General features: G+C 35.6%; 1 protein-coding gene across 6 annotated transcripts in view; it reads right to left on the bottom strand.

Moving 5' to 3' along the window:
- The window catches only part of ARAP2 (ArfGAP with RhoGAP domain, ankyrin repeat and PH domain 2), a 196234-nt gene that overhangs the window by 33984 nt on the left and 141329 nt on the right, over positions 1-20921 (bottom strand). For all 6 annotated transcript variants that reach the window (XM_027103193.1, XM_027103192.1, XM_027103194.1 and 3 more), the window contains 2 exons: positions 10445-10573; positions 479-618 (listed from right to left, as the gene is read on the bottom strand). In XM_027103193.1, coding sequence (XP_026958994.1) covers positions 479-618; positions 10445-10573 — 269 coding nt within the window. The remainder of the gene's footprint in view (positions 1-478; positions 619-10444; positions 10574-20921) is intronic.

Genomic DNA, 20921 nt, shown 5'->3' with positions numbered 1-20921 from the left:
AATACAATATTACGAGTTAATTCATTCAAGAGTATAGGAAATATATTAATCAGATTTAATTTTTAATCAGATTTAGCATTGGGGTTTTGCCTTTTTATTCTACATTTTATTAATTTCCATTTGCTAAACTCAAGCCACTTTTGCCTTAAGGCATGACACATTCTCTTAATTTTATTGACTGAGATGCTGATTTATATGCTAGTTTATGTAACACATATTAGACTTTTCTTTAGAACTTAAGTCAATCTCTGCCCGAAAAAATATGAGGTGCTCAGAAAGGCCGTATAGGGAGTTCTTTACTGTGTTACTAGTTGCATTAATGTCATATCCCAGAGGCTGAAAGTAATCATCAGCTTACTGTACATTTTATTTACTAGAGGCCTTGACTTCCAAGAGAGAGGGCTGAGAGGCATGAAATAAGAATGTTAACACTCACACAAAAGTATATACATATTCAAATACTACATATATTAAATACCTTCATATCCTTGTAAAGAAAGAGATACCCATCTCGTAAAACGAAATACCGGTCTTGAAACTTATTTCCAGAGAGTATTTTAGATGGTTCTTCTTTGATTTTCAAGACTCCCTCTTTGATACTTTCCAGGGCCTTCCTCTCTGTAAAGTACAACATTTAGTTTTGTAAGTTGGGTACATTTTCATTTATTTGGAATAGAATATAAAACATTTTTGTATTTTCAGTTTTGATGATATAAAGTAATAACTTGTTTCCTACCATTAAGAAGCCTCTAGTTAATTTCTGGGAACACCTTGTGTCAGGGGAGTATTGGATAAGTCATAGATCCAGTAACCAGATCTATTTATATCTATTTATAATACATAGGCCTGCCCATGCTGTCCAATTAGCTACTGGCTAATGAGCATCTGAAACATGGCTAGTCTCAACTGTGATGTGCTATGAGTATAAAATATATACCATATTTTGAAGATTAGTACCAAAAAAAATGTAAACATATCACAATTTTATAACACTGATTACATGTTGAAATAATAATATTTTGGATATGTGAGTTTAAATAGAAGATACAAGTAAAATTAATTTCACCTATTTCTTTATATATATGTTTATATATATATTTTAAAATGTGGCTATTAGGCAATTTAAAATTACATACTCAGCTTGCATTTTATTTCTCTGAATAGCACTCATATAAATAATGCAAAATACACAGGTAAAAGAGAAATCTCTTCTGGAATCCTGTCTCAGGAATCCAGGAATTCTTGAGACATTAGAGAAATTCCTATTCCTATGAAACAGGTAAGGGTAAAGAAGGCAAAACTGCTAATAATGCTCGTGCAATACTGCCAGTGTCCCACACTTAGAAATCATTTCAACAGTTTTATTAAAAATCACGTTTTTGGTAAAAAAAAAAAAAATGTTGAAGTTGTGTAGATTTATCACGAATAAATTTATCACTGTATCTCTAGTCTACAGCTTTCTTCTTGAAATCCCAACAGTATTAAACTGCCTACTTGAGAACTGAGGAACAGTGGAAAGAAAAGAAACCTGAAGCCAAGTAGCCACGACATGGTCATTCTGGGGTCAACTCCTGCTTTTCCTGTAAAACAGGAGTAATAACACTTATCCTGCAGATTGTTATCCTCATATTAGATCATGTCCATAAAAGATGAAGCATGAGACATTATATCAGGATGAGGGCTTTTAGCAATTTCCTGGTATTAAGGTGACACAATTTTTAAATATTCATGCAGAGTTTCTAAAATTTACAAATAACTCGATTTTAGAAAGAAAAACTCAATCTAAAACCTAGCATCCCTTGGTTTGGGGAAAACCTTTACTTATACAGCAAATACTACACAGACGTTCACAATTATAGTTAGTATAAGAAGACGAAAGTTAGAAAAAATTGAAATAGTGCCTTATAACTCAAATATGAGCATGGGATGACAACCTAGAAGCAAAAATCCCCATGATTAATCACATCACTGATCCTAACTGCAAACAAAAGTAACTGACAAGCCCCAATAGTTTTCATGATCTGCATACTGGTCACAGATAACATTCTTTTAATTGCGATGTTATACTAAAATAGGTTCTTTTTAGGTGGTCTGTGACCTTAAAATAATTTCTGAAAAATACACTGCTAACATTTGTCTTCTGGTATAATCTCTTAATATTTAATTCCATAGAAAAATATTTTAAGTAATATTTTAAATAATATTTTATAGCTAAATAACTTCTATTTAAATTTAAAATAACACTTATCCAATTAAAAGACTTGAAAGAAGATGTATTTTAATGCAATAGGAAGATCAAGGAAAAAATATAAAAGTAGTATTCAGCAAAATTCATATGACATCAATTCATTCTTCATGAAGTATTAAGAGTCCAGTAATACAATAACCTCAAAAGAGATGATTTCTGGACTTGCAGTGCAGTGTAAGAGACAGAGTGAACATGGACTAACAGTGCTTATATATCCTGATGGGAGAAATACGGTAAGCAATTTAGAAAACATTGGGTGGGCTTAGTGATTCAGCTGATTTAGAACAGAAAAGTGGAGAAAGGCATTTATAATACTATTGATTTAGAAATAGGTAAAGTATTTTAAGAGCATTAAATTATAATCAAGTTGTGAGATAAAGATATTATATATTGCTCAAGCCAAACCAATTCCATTCACACCTTCTGATTATACTTTTTTAAGATTTTTGTTCAACTTAATAAAGCTTTCTAATTTTATCAATAAATAATCGTATGTCCAGTGTTAAAGTAAACTACTCATAGGTCAAATAGAAAACAGGCTAAGGAAAAAAAAAATATTGTTGACACCTTTGGTTGCATTTTTATTAAAATTTATTTTTAAAAATCGTATGTAATTATCTTAGCTAAATCTTGTTGTACACATTATTAAGGGACTCGGGAGGAGGCTTTGAGAGGAATATATGTTAAGGAGAACGAAAGACCAAAAAGAACCTTGAAACACTAAGTTCCATGATAAATACTGAGAACTTAGAAGAATTTCTAAAAGCTCATACAATGTTAAAATAAGCAGAAAAAACGCCCATCGCTTAAGGGCCAAGATGAAGTTATGTACTTTGGGGACATTGTGCATTACTCAGTGTGTAACACAACGAAGGATATGAATTAAATGGCTTCCAATAATTCACTTTTCCAAGCTTTTCCAGTACTGCCAGGTCCCTCAACTGTGGAGTACTTCACACTTGTATTTTCACTCCCTCTACCTCATCCTGGGGAGAAAGTTTAAGATCTAGAGACATTGTTATCAATTAGAGAATCATAAACCCCTTTCCCCCTCCAGGTGTTTGCTCAGACAAGGAAGGAAGGCTCAGTTGAGTTCAGTGAAGGTTCTTCCCCACCCAAAGAAAAAAAACAGTTTTCCAAATCATTTGAAAAACCTCAAGTTCTTAGACAAAAATAGTAATTCCTAACTAGTGGCCCCTAATCCCAATAAAATAACTGATCTGTGGAGGAGCTTGGAGGGTCTTGGGAAGGAGAGACAGAGACAGACAGAGATAGGGAGAGACACAAAGAGAGAGAAGCGGGTGGGGGAACATAAACTAGGAATGGTATTTCTAGAATACATATTCCCCCTTTATCCTTCATGCCCAGTCATCTAGCAGTCCAGCCATTGTTCTCTCAAAGTTTCTCTCTGGGGTTCAATTCCACTTCTTTTCCAATATCATCTCCTTAACCCCCGCCTTTTCTACCTAATACCTAGACGCCAGGATTCTATAATTCCACGTCCTGCTTTTCTAATGGCTCCATATAATTCCAGATTTGTGCTATGCAAATACTGTTTTATCATGTTAATACCCTTTCCAAAACTCTATTTTTTTTTTTTACTATTTGAAGTCTTACTTATGTAACATTAAAAGCCTAAACTTCTTTCCCTGACTTTTCAAGGACTAAATAAATAGACTCCTCCTACTCATCTTCATAAGCTATTAAGTTAAAATATAATATTTATTTATAAGTCAGTTGATCATAATACACTGTTTGGAAAACCAATCTGTGTCTCTGTGGCATGACTGAAGTTGATCATCTGAGTGAACCTAAGGGAAATTCCATTCTCCTTGGTTCTATACAAATTCTACCCCCCACTTCTGGACCCAACTCATCCTTGAAGATTTTTTCTAACTACTCCAGTCCATACTTGTTATTCATGTCTTTAAAACTCTAAGATAAAAGTTAGGCATCGAATACATGAAAAGTCATGTTTGTCTCATAATTTTGCTCTTAAAAATAATAATTTCAGTCTATGGCTATACCACCCTGAATGCACCCAATCTCATCTGATCTTGAAAAAATAATAATTTCATGTTTGCTTTTTAAAAAATTGTGGGCTTTAAATTTTCCTCCCCAACCTATGTGAGAACTAACATAGCACAGTGACTAAGAGTTTGCTCTGGAGCTAGACTACCTGGGCTTGAATGACAACCACATCCTCCACTGGATCCCAGGTAGTAACCTCTAAATCTCAGTTTCCTCACCTGCTAAATGGGGATTTATACAGTGATCACCCAGTAGATCTGGTATGTAAAGTATTTAGAAGAGTGCTTAGCACATAGCAAGCAGAATGTAATTGGTTATTTATCTAATGGAGGACAGACATCATTTTTTTCTGTACTGCAGAGTCTGTAGTAAACAGTATGGAAAAAATTACCCTTCCAAAGGCCTGGTGATTTATAGACTGAATTTACAAGAGTTTTAAAAACTAAAATCTGCTTCTCCACTTACCAGCCGGTCACCTTGAGGGAGTTACGTAACGTCTCCATGTCCAAGTTTCTCCATTTAGAGAGTACTAGTAAAAAACCCCTTAAGACTGCTAGGAAGATTAAATGACATGGTGTATGCAAAGCCATCAGCTCAGCATCTGGCGCCCAGTAAATGCATAGAAACTATGAACGATTTATCTCTTATATATGATCTGAGCAACGAAAAGGGAATATAAAACAAATGGGTCTATTTTCCATGGTCTCTATGTGTCTCCCTTCCTCTTTTGCTGGCAAAGACTATTTTCTCAGGCCTGTACATTATCTGAAAAACCAAGTTCCACCCCTGCGCATGTACTCTAAGTGCTGAAGGAGACAAGCAGTTTTCATGAGAGAATGTGCCACAACCAAGTGATATTTGGCAATATTTGCAGCCTGAAATCTAGAAATTTCTTCCAAATTAAATTAAATTAAATTCCAAATTAAAAATTATCCATATTTTCCTTTGTTTGATATTGATTATATAGAACACATATATTCTTTATTATTTGGAGGAAGCAGAATTTGATATAGTTCACTCACTGCATGACATTCGCTCAAAATGTATTTAATAAAATTTAGTTCTACGACTGAGTAGTATATTTTCCTTTGTTACTTGTATTGAAGAAGTAATGCTTAATAGAACTAGCAGCCTGATAACATCCTTTTGTAATTAGATTATCCTTAAGCAGTAAAATTGTAAATATACTTACTACTGGAGGATTGACTAGAAAAGTGCCAGAGATTCCACACCATTTTACTGACAATGCAGCAAATTGTAGAAAGTAGAACACTACTTTTCTATTCTATCATCAATTTCCAAGAAAACACTTCCACTTGAAGTGGACTGGATCTTACTTTCAACTTTTACACATCTTTGGATTTAAAAAGATATGATGGGAGTGGAATATAAATTATTTCAGCTAGACTATGATTTATGAACTCATATTATTTTTGCTGGAATTTTCCTTTATTTTCTTAAGTCAGTGGATAGGGGATGGCTCAGCTTTCCAGGTCTGAATTTGCTGGAAGCAGTTGCATTTTGAACTGTTCTATTCTAATGTAAATTTAATTCCAAAGCATCTGTCATATGTGGCAATCTAAATTTAGAAACCCACACGCATTTTCATTTGAGTTACATCTTCTATCTTAAAAGTAGTTCTTCCCCATTGAGATCATTAAAACTTGATTCTGTTGTATCACATTCTATTGGGGTAATATTAAAGAACTTTAGTGCTTAAAATAAGACTTCTGCAAGAAAAAATTATTTATTCTGGAACCTTATAGAAGCTATAAATTTATGGCTAACTTGTGATAGAGATGTTGAAACTTAATATGAGATAATGATAATATAAGGTGGTCTAATATGATTAGCTCTGACAAAGTCTAAATGGCAATTTGAATGAAGTTTCATTCTCCCTATCTCAATGTCTCAGCCATAATCCATGGGGTAGAAAAGAAATTCAGACTATTATTTTTCTTTTCAAGTTAGTTACCTCCTCATTACAATAAGGACAATAGCCCAAAATGCTTCTCAGAAATACAATGCTGCTTTTGCAAAACACAGAATTGATTTTTAAGTAGAGGCAACAGAAAATTCATTTACTCTTACATACTTGTATAAAAGTAAAGTATGCTTCCTCATTACCTTAAATGAATGAGCAGAAATTAAGTGTTGTTTGACTCTAAAGTCTATTCCTTCTTGTGATATCTATATTTTAAACTATTGAGAATAAAATGAACAAATTGAGAAAATTAAAACCCCTAAACAACCCCAAACCCCTAAACTTATTATTTGATAAAATTTTTCATTAAGCAAGAAGGTGGTATCAAACAAAAGTATATGCCTATAATTTGTTGCATAAAATCAGAAATACCATCATGCAATTAATGAAATGCAAGTCGTGTGTGTGTGTGTGTGTGTGTGTGTGTGTGTGTGTGTAGATAAAGGAGAGACAGGAAGAGATAGGGATAGGTAGACAGACACTAAGGTTTGTGGCAAAAGGTGTCAGGTATGATGAGACAGGTGTGACGGATGTGTCGGTGCTACTTTATGTTTTAAGAAAATATTAACACAATAGCTATTCATTACTGAGAGAAAAGTATGGTTGTAACCAACCAGCCTTGTTTCAAACTGTGCTAATTTCCACTTGGCCCCCAGGTTAGAATAAGAAAATCTTAAGAAAGGAAAAGAAATCCTTAACATTGTTTCCTCTCTGCTGTGAAGAGCCATGTGTTTCTGAGGTGATTCCAGTTTTTCTGCTAACAAATTGACAGAGAAATCACATTTGATTTACTTTCACTATTTTCCCTTTAGATCCCAATTTTAAGTAGTAGTGCATGTAATGAATGGAGCAATAACTCTGGAGTAGGTGGTCACTGTGATTGATTTAGGAGACATTTGCCAAGACAAAGACAAAGTAGACTGAATACCTAACCAACCTAAAATCTATCACACAGGGTACCCCATAAGAAGTACTTAGAATCCCCAGGTTACTGTAAGACATGACTATAAGAAAAAATCATGACTTTAGAAGTTGATTTAAAAACAAACAATAGGCCAAACCTTCTTTAAAATGACAATCCTAAATGCACACAGATGCAGAACCAACCATAATGAAAAAGATTTTACTTTGACAATCTGAATATAAATCAAGCTCTAATAAAAACATTTATAAAAATTTTATTGGCTAGAAAACTAAAAAAGAAAGTTAAATATTTACTTCATAGGTACTCCTGTTTCTGACCAAAAGTACATAACTACTAATATGAAATGGTCTAATTAATGTATTTCCTGAGGGTTACTCTAAAACCTGACTTTTTTTTTTTTTTTCATTCAGAGGGACATAATTTCCTGGTAGAAAGAACTATTGATATCATAATAACAAGTTGTGTATTGGCTTGGCCAGCTGAGGAGGGTAGAGTGCAGGGGTAGTGATAAGTTTCATAGCTCCCACCCTGTCAGAGGAATGCAGGAGATATGAGAGTAGCATAAGAGTTTACTGACATCTTACTCTAGAGAATATTTCATCCAAATCTCAGAAACTGTCATGTAAGCCTGCTTTCCACTGTTTGTCTAGACCTTTTCCACTGCTTTGTCTAGACCTTACAGAAGCCTGATGCTTTCAAAACAGGACACACTCATAACCCCCAAAAGAGGCCGTGTACAATAGGTGAGGCATCATTTTAATGCCCAATTAAATGCCCAATCTTCCTACCTATTTTGTGGGTAGAGCAATTTATAGTTTGTCACTCGACCATTTCTTGTTGCCCTTAAACAACAAAGATTTTACTCAGATGTGAGTAAACCCACTCAATCTAACATCGCTAATACAGCACTTAATGGTATCCTTGCTTTGGGTTATCCCTCAGGCCACCTGCACAAAACCTTCCTTTATATTATAGCCTTTTAAGATCTTATTCTTGTCTGGTTTTATTCACATAGCCAGTCCACTAGCATTCAAACAAGAGCTAAGTTTTTGCAACATGGAGAATTAAGAGACATTTTTGAGGGATATTAGAAAAAGGAAAATTCTCACCAAAAATAAATTAAAATTTACCTGAAAAGATGACTTATTTTCTAAAAGAAAAGAAGCCATGAGAACCTATAATGTATTTCATAATGCAGGCAGGAGTTTGTTCATAAACTCAATACGTTTCCTTTATCTCAATGTTAAAATGAAAGAATAACAGAATTTAAGAGTTAGGCCAGATTTCAAAGGTTATCTAAATCAGAGATTCTCAACATGACACCATTGACATGTTGAGCCAGATTACGCTTTGTTGTAAAGAGCCTTCCTGTGTATTGTAGGATGTTTAGCAGCATCTCTGGTCTCTAACCACTAAATACCAGAAGCACCACCCTACCCAGTGTGACCATCAGAAATATCTCCAGACATTGCCAAATGCCCTCTGGGGGACAAAAATCTTCCCCACCTGACAATCACTGCTCTATGACAGGGATGCTTGTAGCAGTCATATGATGAGAGAGAATTTCTATTGCAATCGTTGAGCAGTATACAGAGGATGTGGCCAAAATCATATGCAGGAGTAAGAAAGAAGTTAAACAAGATAAAGTTGTCTAAAAGGCTAAATTTCTATAGCAAAAAGAACACATGTTGTGTTTATTTAGATGCTAGTAAGACCAGAATGACACAGAAGCTGTTAAACTGCTTGCATTTTGTAAAAATACTTTTGTGTAATTGTAAGATATGAAGGGCAGAGTTCTGGACTGAATGTTTATGTTTCCCCAATTCATATGTTGAAACCTACCTACATGGTATCAGGTTTTAGGAGGTGGGGCCTTTATGAGGTAATTAGGATTAGATGAGATCATGAGGGTGGAATCCTCAGGAATGGGCTTAGTGCCCTTGTTAAGAGTCACAGAGAGTGCGCTTCCCCTCTCTGCTCTCTGCCCTGGGAGGATACAAGAAGTCCCCAGTCTGCAACCTGGAAGAGGCCTCTCACCAGAACTTGGCCAGGCTGGCACCCTGATGTCAGACTTCTAGGCTCCACACTGTGAGAAATAAACTTCTGTTGTTTATGAGCCATCTAGTCTATTGTAGTCTGTTATAGTAGCCAGATTATCATGAAATCAGAAACATATCAGATTAGCCTGGTACAATTAAGAACTTGCTGATTTATGGCTACTAGCTAGAGAGTCTGCAATCATACCAAGTAGCTTTACCGCATTTAAGAAGTGTACCCACCTCCCCATCTTTTTTCTTTTTTCTTAATAATTAGAAGTAAAACCAATCTGTTCTCAAATCTAGTACTTAATAAATGTGTGATCTGGAGGCAAGTTACTTAATTTCTCTGAGCTTCCCTTTTCTCAATTGTAAAATTCAAATGATAATATAACTCCTGGAGAAATTTTTTAAAAAGTATAAATGAGTTTTGGTATGCAGAGAGCTCATTTTATAATACCTGATTAATAAATAGTAATGGTTATTATCAATATGAATTATAAAAGTTGTGGTAAATTTTATCTTATAAAACTTAAATCCTCTGCTTTCGGGGTTGGTTTATAGACAGTGTGGCAAGAAATCTTTTTCTAATCTGTCAGATGATGTAAACATAACAGAAGAATCTAAATTTCAAAATGAAAGTTTTCTGATACCTCAAACAAGTTCAGAGACTGTCTTATATGGATCCCCCGTGCTAGCTAACTTCTTATTTAACCTTACATGTATACATGTCTTCTCCCAGTTGGATGGCAAATATCCTTATTGGAAGTATTTATTTTGTATTTGTTTTCCAATATTACTGCAAAATAGGTGAGAATTATAACAAGCACACAATCTCAGAGCTTGCGATTCTTGAATGCTCGGAGAACTTTCAAATGTAAATATAATTCAAGATGATTCACCATCTATCTAAAAATTAGGAAAACACTTAAGCATGGCAAATAAATAAACTAAACCCCAAACCTTAAAAAGATGAATCATTCCTGCTAAATCTTTAATTTGATACGGTCAAATTAACCAACTATTACCACAGTCTGACCCACCAGGAAAATATGACCCTGGCACTTGGTCTATATATTCTTCTTTCTAACAATAATGGCAGTAGATTTTTCATTTAGCTACTCATTTTTACATTTTCAGAAAACACTTGTGCCATAATAATTATCCTTTAACCACTCAAATTTTCAATCATAGTTGCAATGCGAAATAACAGCACCTACCATTATAGTGTTTAACGGTGTCAATGGTTAAGAATCTCTTCACCACAAGATAAGCAGATCCAGGTTCAGCTAATGAACTCCACCGAAGCACCTGTTCCAACACATTTTCTGTGTAGTGAAGAGGGCGCTCTGCAAACAGAGACAAATCAAATTACAAAAGAAATCTTAACTTTTTTTAATTATAAAATTTAAAACGTCCTTTTAGAAAGCTCTGTACAAGACAATAAGCATGACTGTATCTTATGGTACACAAGATAGTGCTAGGACTACATACAGGAAACCCTAAGACCTAGAACAGCATTAAGCACGTAATAAAATTTACTGTATAAATAAATCTTTGCAGGGACATTTGTTTGTTACACAACAATTTAAAAAAAATTCAGAGGTACTACCCTTTAAATATAATTTCACAAATATAGCTACCTTTTTGTACAACAAATTAGTGAATTACTCTACTTTTTAATTTAAACAACATTCTGGTTTGCTTATGGAAAGCTGTGTATTTGAATATGCAAATAATAATTATAAAAGGACTAGTAAAATTAGTCTTGTCCAGTACTAAGTAATAACATAAATAAACCCTTTGTTTCTCCCAACAAGACTAGCATAATTTGTGATCAATATTAGTGAATAACTTATAGCTGATACAGTCAACTTACATGAAATTATAAAAAATAACTTCAACAGAGAATATAAGATAATCATTATCAAACAGTACTGAGTAATCTATGTTTAACTATTAGTGGAAATATCAATCAGAAACATTATGTAGCAATATTATACATTAACTGTTCATATAATAGGCCAACAAGGAAGAAGTTGATGACATCTTAAAGATTTCTCCTTGGTAGAAGGACGTGATCTCACTCCCTCTTGCGAGAACACCAGAATCACAACTAACTGCTGAACAGTCATTGACAGGAAGACACTGGAACTCACCAAAAAAGATACCCCTCATCCAAAGACAAAGGAAAAGCCACAATGAGACGGTAGAAGGAGCACAATCACAATAAAATCAAATCCCATAACTGCTGGGTAGGTGACTCACAAACTGGAGAATACTTATACCACAGAAGTCCACCCACTGGAATGAAGGTTCTGAGCCCCACGTCAGGCTTCCCAACCTGGGGGTCCGGCAGCGGGAAGAGGAATGCCTAGAGAATCAGACTTAAAGGCTAGCGGGATTTGATTGCAGGAATTCGACAGGACTGGGGGAAACAGAGACTGCACTCTTGGAGGGCACACACAAAGTAGTGTGTGCATTGGGACCCAGGGGAAGGAGCAGTGACCCCAGGGGAGACTGAACCAGACCTACCAGCTAGTGTTGGAGGGTCTCCTGCAGAGGCAGGGGGTGGCTCTGTCTCACCATGAGGACAAGGACACAGGCAGCAGAAGTTCTGGGAAGTACTCATCAGTGTGAGCCCTCCCAGAGTCTGCCATTAGCTCCACCAAAGAGCCCAGGTAGGCTTCAGTGTGGGGTCGCCTCGGGCCAAACAACCAATAGGGAGGGAACCCAGCCCCACCCATCAGCAGGCAAGATGATTAAAGTTTTACTGAGCTCTGCCCACCAGAGCAACACCCAGCTCTACCCACCACCAGTCCCTCCCATCAGGATACTTGCACAAGCCTCTTAGAGAGCCTCATCCACCAGAGGGCAGACAGCAGAAGCAAGAAGAACTACAATCCTGCAGCCTGTGGAACAAAAACCACATTCACAGAAAGACAAGATGAAAAGGCAGAAGGCTATGTACCAGGTGAAAGAATAAGATAAAACCCCAGAAAAACAGCTAAATGAAGTGGAGATAGGCAACTTTCCAGAAAAAGAATTCAGAATAATGATAGTGAAGATGATCCAGGACCTCAGAAAAAGAATGGAGGCAAAGATAGAGATGATGCAAGAAATGTTTAACAAACACCTAGAAGAATTAAAGAACAAACAGAGATGAACAATACAATAACTGAAATGAAAACTACACTAAAAGGATTCAATAGCAGAATAACTGAGGCAGAAGAACGGATAAGTGACGTGGAAGACAGAATGGTGGAATTCACTGCTGCAGAACAGAATAAAGAAAAAAGAATGAAAAGAAATGAAGACAGCCTAAGAGACCTCTGGGATAACATTAAACACAAAAACAAAAACAAAAATTCGCATTATAGGGGTCCCAGAAAGAGAAGGGAGAGAGAAAGGACCTGAGAAATATTTGAAGAGATTATAGTCGAAAACTTCCCTAACATGGGAAAGGAAATAGCCACCCAAGTCCAGGAAGTGCTGAGAGTCCAAGGCAGGAGAAACCCAAGGAGAAACATGCCGAGATACATAGTAATCAAATTGGCAAAAATTAAAGACAAATTATTGAAAGCAGCAAGGGAAAAAATGACAAATAATATACAAGGGAACTCCCATAAGGTTAACAGCTGATTTCTCAGCAGAAACTCTACAAGCCAGAAGGGAGTGGCATGATATACTTAAAGTGATGAAAGGGAAGAACCTACAACCAAGATTACTCTACCCAGCAAAGATCTCATTCATATTCGATGGAGAAATCAAAAGCTATACAGAGAAGCAAAAGCTAAGAGAATTCAGCACCACCAAACCAGCTCTACAACAAATGGTAAAGGAACTTCTCTAAGTGGTGAACACAAGAGAAGAAAAGGACCTACACAAAGAAACCCAAAACAATTAAGAAAATGGTAATAGGAACATACATATTGATAATTAACTTAAATGTGAATGGATTAAATGCTCCAACCAAAAGACACAGGCTTGCTGAATGGATACAAGAACAAGACCCATCTATATGCTGTCTACAAGAGACCCACTTCAGACCTAGGGACACATACAGACTGAAAGTGAGGGGATGGAAAAAGATATTCCATGCAAATGAAAATAAAAAGAAAGGTGGAGTAGCAATTCTCATATCAGACAAAATAGACTTTAAAATAAAGAATGTTACAAGAGACAAGGAAGGACACTACATAATTATCATGGGATCAATCCAAGAAGAAGATATAACAATTATAAATATATTTGCACCCAACACAGGAGCACCTCAATACATAAGGCAACTGCTAACAGCTGTAAAAGAGGAAATCAACAGTAACACAATAATAGTGGGAGACTTTAACACCTTACTTACACCAATGGACAGATCATCCACACAGAAAATTAATAAGGAAACACAAGCTTTAAGCGACACAACAGACCACATAGATTTAATAGATATTTATAGGACATTCCAGGTAAAACAGCAGATCACACTTTCTTCTCAAGTGCACAGAGAACATTCTCCAGGATAGATCACTTGGATCACAAATCAAGTCTCAGTAAATTTAGGAAAACTGAAATCATATCAAGCATCTTTTCTGACCACAACACTATGAGATTAGAAATGAATTACAAGGAAAAAAACATAAAAAACACAAACACACAGAGGGTAAACAATACGTTACTAAATAACCAAGAGATCACTGAAGAAATCAAAGAGGAAATCAAAAAATAGCTAGAGACAAATGACAATGAAAACATAATGATCCAAAACGTATGGGATGCAGCAAAAGCAGTACTAGGAGGGGAGTTTATAGCTATACAAGCCTACCTCAAGAAATAAGAAAAATCTCAAATAAACAATCTAACCTTACACCTAAAGGAACTAGAGAAAGAAGAACAAAACCCACAGTTAATAGAAGGAAAGAAATCCTAAAGATCAGAGCAGAAATAAATGAAAAAGAAACAAAGAAAAGAATAACAAAGATCAATAAAACTAAAATCTTGTTCTTTGAGAAGATAAACAAAATTGATAAACCATGAGCCACACTCATCAAGAAAAAGAGGGAGAGGACTCAACAAAATTAGAATTGAAAAAGGAGAAGTTACAACAGACACCGCAGAAATACAAATCCTCCTAAGAGACTATTACAAGCAACTCTATGGCAATAAAATGGACAACCTGGAAGAAATGGACAAATTCTTAGAAAGGTATAACCTTCCAAGACTGAACCAGGAAGAAATAGAAAATATGAACAGATCAATCACAAGTAATGAAATTGAAACTGTGATTAAAAATCTTCCAACAAACAAAAGTCCAGGACCCGATGGCTTCACAGGTGAATTCTATCAAACATTTAGAGAAGGGCTAATACCCATCCTTCTCAAACTTCCATAAAATTGCAGAGGAAGGAACACTCCCAAACTCATTCTATGAGGCCACCATCACCCTGATACCAAAACCACACAAAGATAGTACAAAAAAAAAAAAAAAATTACAGACCAATATCACTGATGAATATCAATGAAAAAATCCTCAACAAAATACTAGCAAACAGAATCCAACAACATGTTAAAAGGATCATACACCATGATCAAGTGGGATTTATCACAGGGATGCAAGGGTTCTACAATATACACAAATCAATCAATGTGATACACCATATTAACAAATTGAAGAAGAAAAACCATATGATCATCTCAATAGATGCAGAAGAAGCTTTTGACAAAATTCAACATTGATTTATAATAAAAACTCTCCAGAAAGGGGGCATAGAGGGAACCTCCTTCAACATAATAAAGGCCATATACAACAAACCCACAGCAAACAACATTCTCAATGATGAAAAACTGAAAGTATTTCCTCTAAGATTAGGAACAAGACAAGGATGTCCACTCTCACCACTATTATTCAAAATAGTTTTGGAAGTCCTAGCCACAGTAATCAGAGAAGAAAAAGAAATAAAAGGAATACAAATTGGAAAAGAAGAAGTAAAACTGTCACTGTTTGCAGATGACATGATACTATACATAGAGAATCCTAAAGATGCTACCAGAAAACTACTAGAGCTAATCAATGAATTTGGTAAAGTAGCAGGATACAAAATTAATGCACAGAAATCTCTTGCATTCCTATACACTAATAATGAAAAATCTGAAAGAGAAATTAAGGAAACACTCCTATTTACCACTGCAGCAAAAAGAATAAAATACCTAGGAATAAACCTACCTAGGGAGACACAAGACCTGTGTGCAGAAAACTATAAGACACTGATGAAAGAAATTAAAGATGACACAACAGATGGAGAGATATACCATGTTCTTGGATTGGAAGAATCAACATTGTGAAAATGACTATACTACCCAAAGCAATCTACAGATTCAATGCAATCCCTACCAAATTACCAGTGGCCTGCCTTTTTTACAGAACTAGAACAAAAAATCTTAACATTTGTATGGAGACATAAGAGACCCTGAATAGCCAAAGCAGTTTTGAGGTAAAAAGCAGAGCTGGAAGAATCAGACTCCCTGAGTTCAGACTATACTACAAAGCTACAGTAATCAAGAAAGTATGGTACTGGCACAAAAACAGAAAAATAGATCAATGGAACAGGATAGAAAGCCCAGAGATAAACCCACGCACATATGGTCACCTTATCTTTGATAAAGGAGGCAAGAATATTCAGTGGAGAAAAGACACCTGTTCAATAAGTGGTGCTGGGAAAACTAGACAGCTACATGTAAAAGAATGAAACTAGAACACTCCCTAACACCATACACAAAAATAGAATCAAAATGGACTAGAGATCTAAATGTATGACCGGACACTATAAAACTCATAGAGGAAAACATAGGCAGAACACTCTTTGACATAAATCACAGCAAGATCTTTTTTGATCCACCTCCTAGAGTAATGGAAATAAAACCAAAAATAAACAAATGGAACCTAATGAAACTTCAAAGCTTTTGCACAGCAAAGGAAACCATAAACAAGACGAAAAGACAAGCCTCAGAATGGGAGAAAATATTTGCAAATGAATCAATGGACAAAGGATTAATCTCCAAAATATGTAAACAGCTCATGCAGCTCAATATTAAGAAAACAAACAACCCAATCCCAAAATGGGCAGAAGACCTAAATAGACATTTCTCCAAAGAAGACATACAGATGGCCAAGAAGCACATGAAAAGCTGCTCAACATCACTAATCATTAGAGAAATGCAAATCAAAACTACAATGAGGTATCACCTCACACTGGTCAGAATGGCCATCATCAGAAAATGTACAAACAACAAATGCTGGAGAGGGTGTGGAGTAAAGGGAACCCTCTTGCACTGTTGGTGGGAATGTACATTGATACAGCCACTATGGAGAACAGTATGGAGGTTCCTTAAAAAAAACTAAAAATAGAATTACCATATGATCCAGCAATCACACTACTCGGCATGTACACAGAGAAAACCATAATTCAAAAAGACACATGCACCCCAATGTTCATTGCAGCACTATTTACAATAGCCAGGTCATGGAAGCAACCTAAGTGCCGCTTGACAGATGAATGGATAAAGAAGATGTGGTACATATATACAATGGAATATTACTCAGCCATAAAAAGGAACGAAATTGGGTCATTTTTTGAGACATGGATGGATCTAGAGGCTATCATACAGAGTGAAGTCAGTCAGAAAGAGAAAAACAAATATCGTATATTAACGCATATATGTGGAACCTAGAAAAATGGTACAGATGAACTGGTTTGCAGGGCAGAAATTGAGACACAGATGTAGAGAACAAACATATGGACACCAAGGGGGGAAGCAGCGGTGGGGTGGCGATGGTGGTGTGATGCATTGGGAGATTGGGATTGACATGTATACACTGATGTGTATAAAATGGAGGACTAATAAGAAGCTGCTGCATAAAATAATAAAATAAAATTCAAAAATTCAGAAAAAAAGATTTCTCCTTGATAAATGCTCATTCATATACATCTGTTTTATGTAAGCATCTTTTAAAATACATCACAAGTTCTTAGCATAGAATTAACAAAAAAATCACAGGCTTTTAAAATTACGATCAAAGTTTCATAGGAAATTGTTTTGCTGATCAAAATATGCCAATCAGTTAATAAAATGTTATGACAGTAGCATATGCTGAGAAAAAAAGAAATTCAGGCTTTTTATAGTATACTGAAAATAGCATAATTGAAATAGCCAAGAACATAAGCTCTAACATGAAGATGTTGATGTAACTTTCCTCGTACCATAGCCTTTATAAGTGAGTTCAGCTCTTTCATACTCTCCTACATGTGAAACGAATAGTACTTGGCTTTTTGTTTTTGGTTAAAGTAGTAATTAATGCTAATGACAAACAACAAAGCGTATGTCAATAGCATCACACTTGTATATGACCCATGCTATTTTAATTGGTAATAAAATCACAAGTGAAAAAGACCAAATATATCACGTTCTCCTTAATACTGGTCTCCCAGAGAAGTTCAACTACTTGCCTAAAGCCAAATAGCTGGTAAGGAACAAAGATGTGACTCTCAAATGTATCTGACTTTACAGCCCCAAATCATAACTACTACACTCGGTTTTATTTTGGACAAATATGTAAACCTCCCCATGATGATTTTCACACATGTAATTTTGGGGAAAAAGTATCAACTCACCAAGATATTTCTGAGGACTAAATAAGGTAATATAAGCAAAGTGAAAAACAATTCAGTTCACACTTTCTCCTTACTTTCCTATCCTTAGTGAGAAGATGGTAAGGAAATAAGATAGTTTCAACATCCTATATGTAAAGAAACTGATGATATTGCAGTTGGATTGGCAGTGGGAATGATACTCTTAACTGCAAAACTATCTGGATTGAAATAAAAGCGTACTCTCCTTTATTACAAGATTAAATTTGCAATGAGACTTCCAAATATCAGAACATTTATATTAAAGAGGGTCACCATTACAAGTAGATACAATAGTGATAGTTCTGAAGTGCTCTTAGTTATACTGAACTATATCACAGCAGACATAGAGATAAATATAGATGTGCAAAAAATTAGCCAAGTATATTTTTCACATCAGTCTCATAGTATGAAATACTTCAGGAGAATGAAAATCCTGAAGATCCAAGTTCCTGCTTAAAAACAGAGCTGAGAGCTTCCCTCGTGGTGCAGTGGTTGAGAATCTGCCTGCCAATGCAGGGGACACGGGTTCGAGCCCTGGTCTGGGAAGATCCCACATGCCGCGGAGCAACTGGGCCCGTGAGCCACAATTACTGAGCCTGCGCCACTGGAGCCCGTGCTCCGCAACAAGAGAGGCCGCGATAGTGAGAGGCCTGCGCACCATGATGAAGAGTGGCCCCTGCTTGCCACAACTAGAGAAAGCCTTCGCACAGAAACAAAGACCCAACACAGCCATAAATAAATAAATAAATAAATAATAATTTTTTAAAAAAGCTGTAAAAAACAGAGCTGAAAAATGGGTTGAAAAGATAAATATTTTAAATCGTTAGACTGTCAAATGATACAATTCTAAAAGAAAGAGGTAAGAGGCAGGAAAAATGGACTGAGTCATCCAACGTTGTTGGAATATAAATTCCTACAAATAAACAAGTTTTTATTAATAGTTACATTTACAACCATCTATCATGATAGATTTTATGCTATGTAAGTCAGCTGGCATTAGGGCATTATTAGAAATAACTAATTTGCACACTATCTATAGCATTAAAATTGCTGAAAATTCAGTGTAGTTATTTAACAACAGGTCTGGACGTGGTTCTTTTGCTAGGTAAATCATGTTCTCAATAGTTTAAAATCTTGTCCACAGAATTAAACCTGGGCTACCTTGTTAGATAGAGAACTATTCATTTCCACCTGAAATAACAGGTGTTGTCCTTAAACTTCTGGCAGTAATGACACAGGATTTCCAGAGACAGTTATGACTTCCTTAATAATTATTTTTAGTGCCAAGCCTAGAGCCATGCAAGTCTTTCTCTGTCCTATCCACATACTCAGAGGGTGACAGCACTTGTGTCAATCAAGAGAAGAGCTAAAAAGACTCTGATTAAAACTGAACTGATCTTCCATTTCATAGTAGCTATGAAGAGAAGGAAGAAAACATTTTGTTATGATATTGCTGTGTAGAAAGTAACTGCTTCACAAACTTGAACCTCTCCGTGAGGAAGCCCACTTAAATGAGGCCCCGTGGGCAGTTAATTTTTTTCAGCATATGAAGAACCTAAGGGGTATGGGACTACATTGGCAGGGTACAGGTTCATTTTTAAGGTGAAGCATTAAAATAACAGTGTACTTTATAAGTATGGTGAAAGAGATACCCTCTCCTAAGGTGGGTTTCAGCTTGTCCTGATGATTGCCTGACATCTTTCAAAGAATGAAACAGAGAAAGACTTGTTCTCCATCTAGTACAAATTTCAAATGTCCCACAGGCATTCATTTAAAAGGAAAACCTACTTATAAACTAACAGCTTAGAATCTAACTCAACTTTACATATAAATTCTCAAAATATTTTATATGGTTTTAATGTGGTATTTTTTTCCCCCATGACTGTAACTACTGTATGAGCAAAAAAAAAAAAAAAAAGATTGTGCTTTGTCTGTCAGAACTTTTCTAAGAGTTGTTTACCATTTGCTATGGTCTGAATGTTTGCCCCCTCCCCAGTTCATATGTTGAAACTAATCCCCAATGTGATGGTATTATGAGGTGGGCCCTTTGCAAGGTGATTAAATCATGAAGGCAGAGCCCTCCTGAATGGGTTTAGTGCTCTTATAAAAGAGATCCCACGAGCTCCCTTCTATCATGTGAGGACTCAGTGAAAACATGGACATGTGATCCAGGAAGCAGGCCCTCACCAAACACCAAGTCTGCTGGTGCCTTGATCTTGGACTTCCCAGCCTCCAGAACTGTGAGAAGTAAATTTCTGTTGTGGAGTTCTGTTATAGCAGGCTGAACAGACTAAGATGCCATTTCACCAATGATGGCAATTCTGCTAATGATACATGAGTCACAAACTGACATGCTTGTATCAGTCTGCATTTGTAGCTGTCACATCCATGATAATTCCATTTATAAATTTAAGAATATATTTTCATTATCTTCGACTATATAGGAATGTCTGAGCATTTATGTATTATAACACATATTTTCTTCTTACTTATTTCTATAATTAGGTTATAACATTTTTTTAATGGGTATAATAGAGTATCTCAGGAGAGTAAAGGGACCAAACAAAATATCTATTATACAAAGGGGGCACTGGAAAAGACAGGGTAGAGGACTATTGCTTTAAAATTTACAGGTACCTAAAATAAAATCCAGCACTTCTGGTTCACTTACTTATTTATCCATTTATTTATTTATTTATCTATCTATCTATCTATTTATTTATTTTTGGTTGCTTCAGTTACTTGGAGGATTTATATTTACATTAGGAAAAGCACCAATTCCCTGCTGACATTCTTCCTATCAACTACAATCTTGTGACTACCAATGCCTTCACTTTTATCTTCTTTTTACACTTCACTTTATCTTCCCTGCATGTTACTAGAAATAAAGCTCTTAACATTCCAGAATTTCAGGTGGAGCACACAGGTCCCATCTGCTCCAGTAAGCCAACATAATCACAGGCCCCTTTGTTGCTTTCTTAGCTTTATTCCTCTAAAAGCAGTGAAAATAATCTTA

This window comes from Aethalodelphis obliquidens, unplaced genomic scaffold (assembly GCF_003676395.1).
Source record: "Aethalodelphis obliquidens isolate GAN/ISIS:26980383/991018 unplaced genomic scaffold, ASM367639v1 scaffold6, whole genome shotgun sequence".
NCBI lineage: Eukaryota > Metazoa > Chordata > Mammalia > Artiodactyla > Delphinidae > Aethalodelphis > Aethalodelphis obliquidens.
Note: the sequence above shows the minus strand (reverse complement) of the source record. Positions and strands in the feature narration are given on the sequence as shown.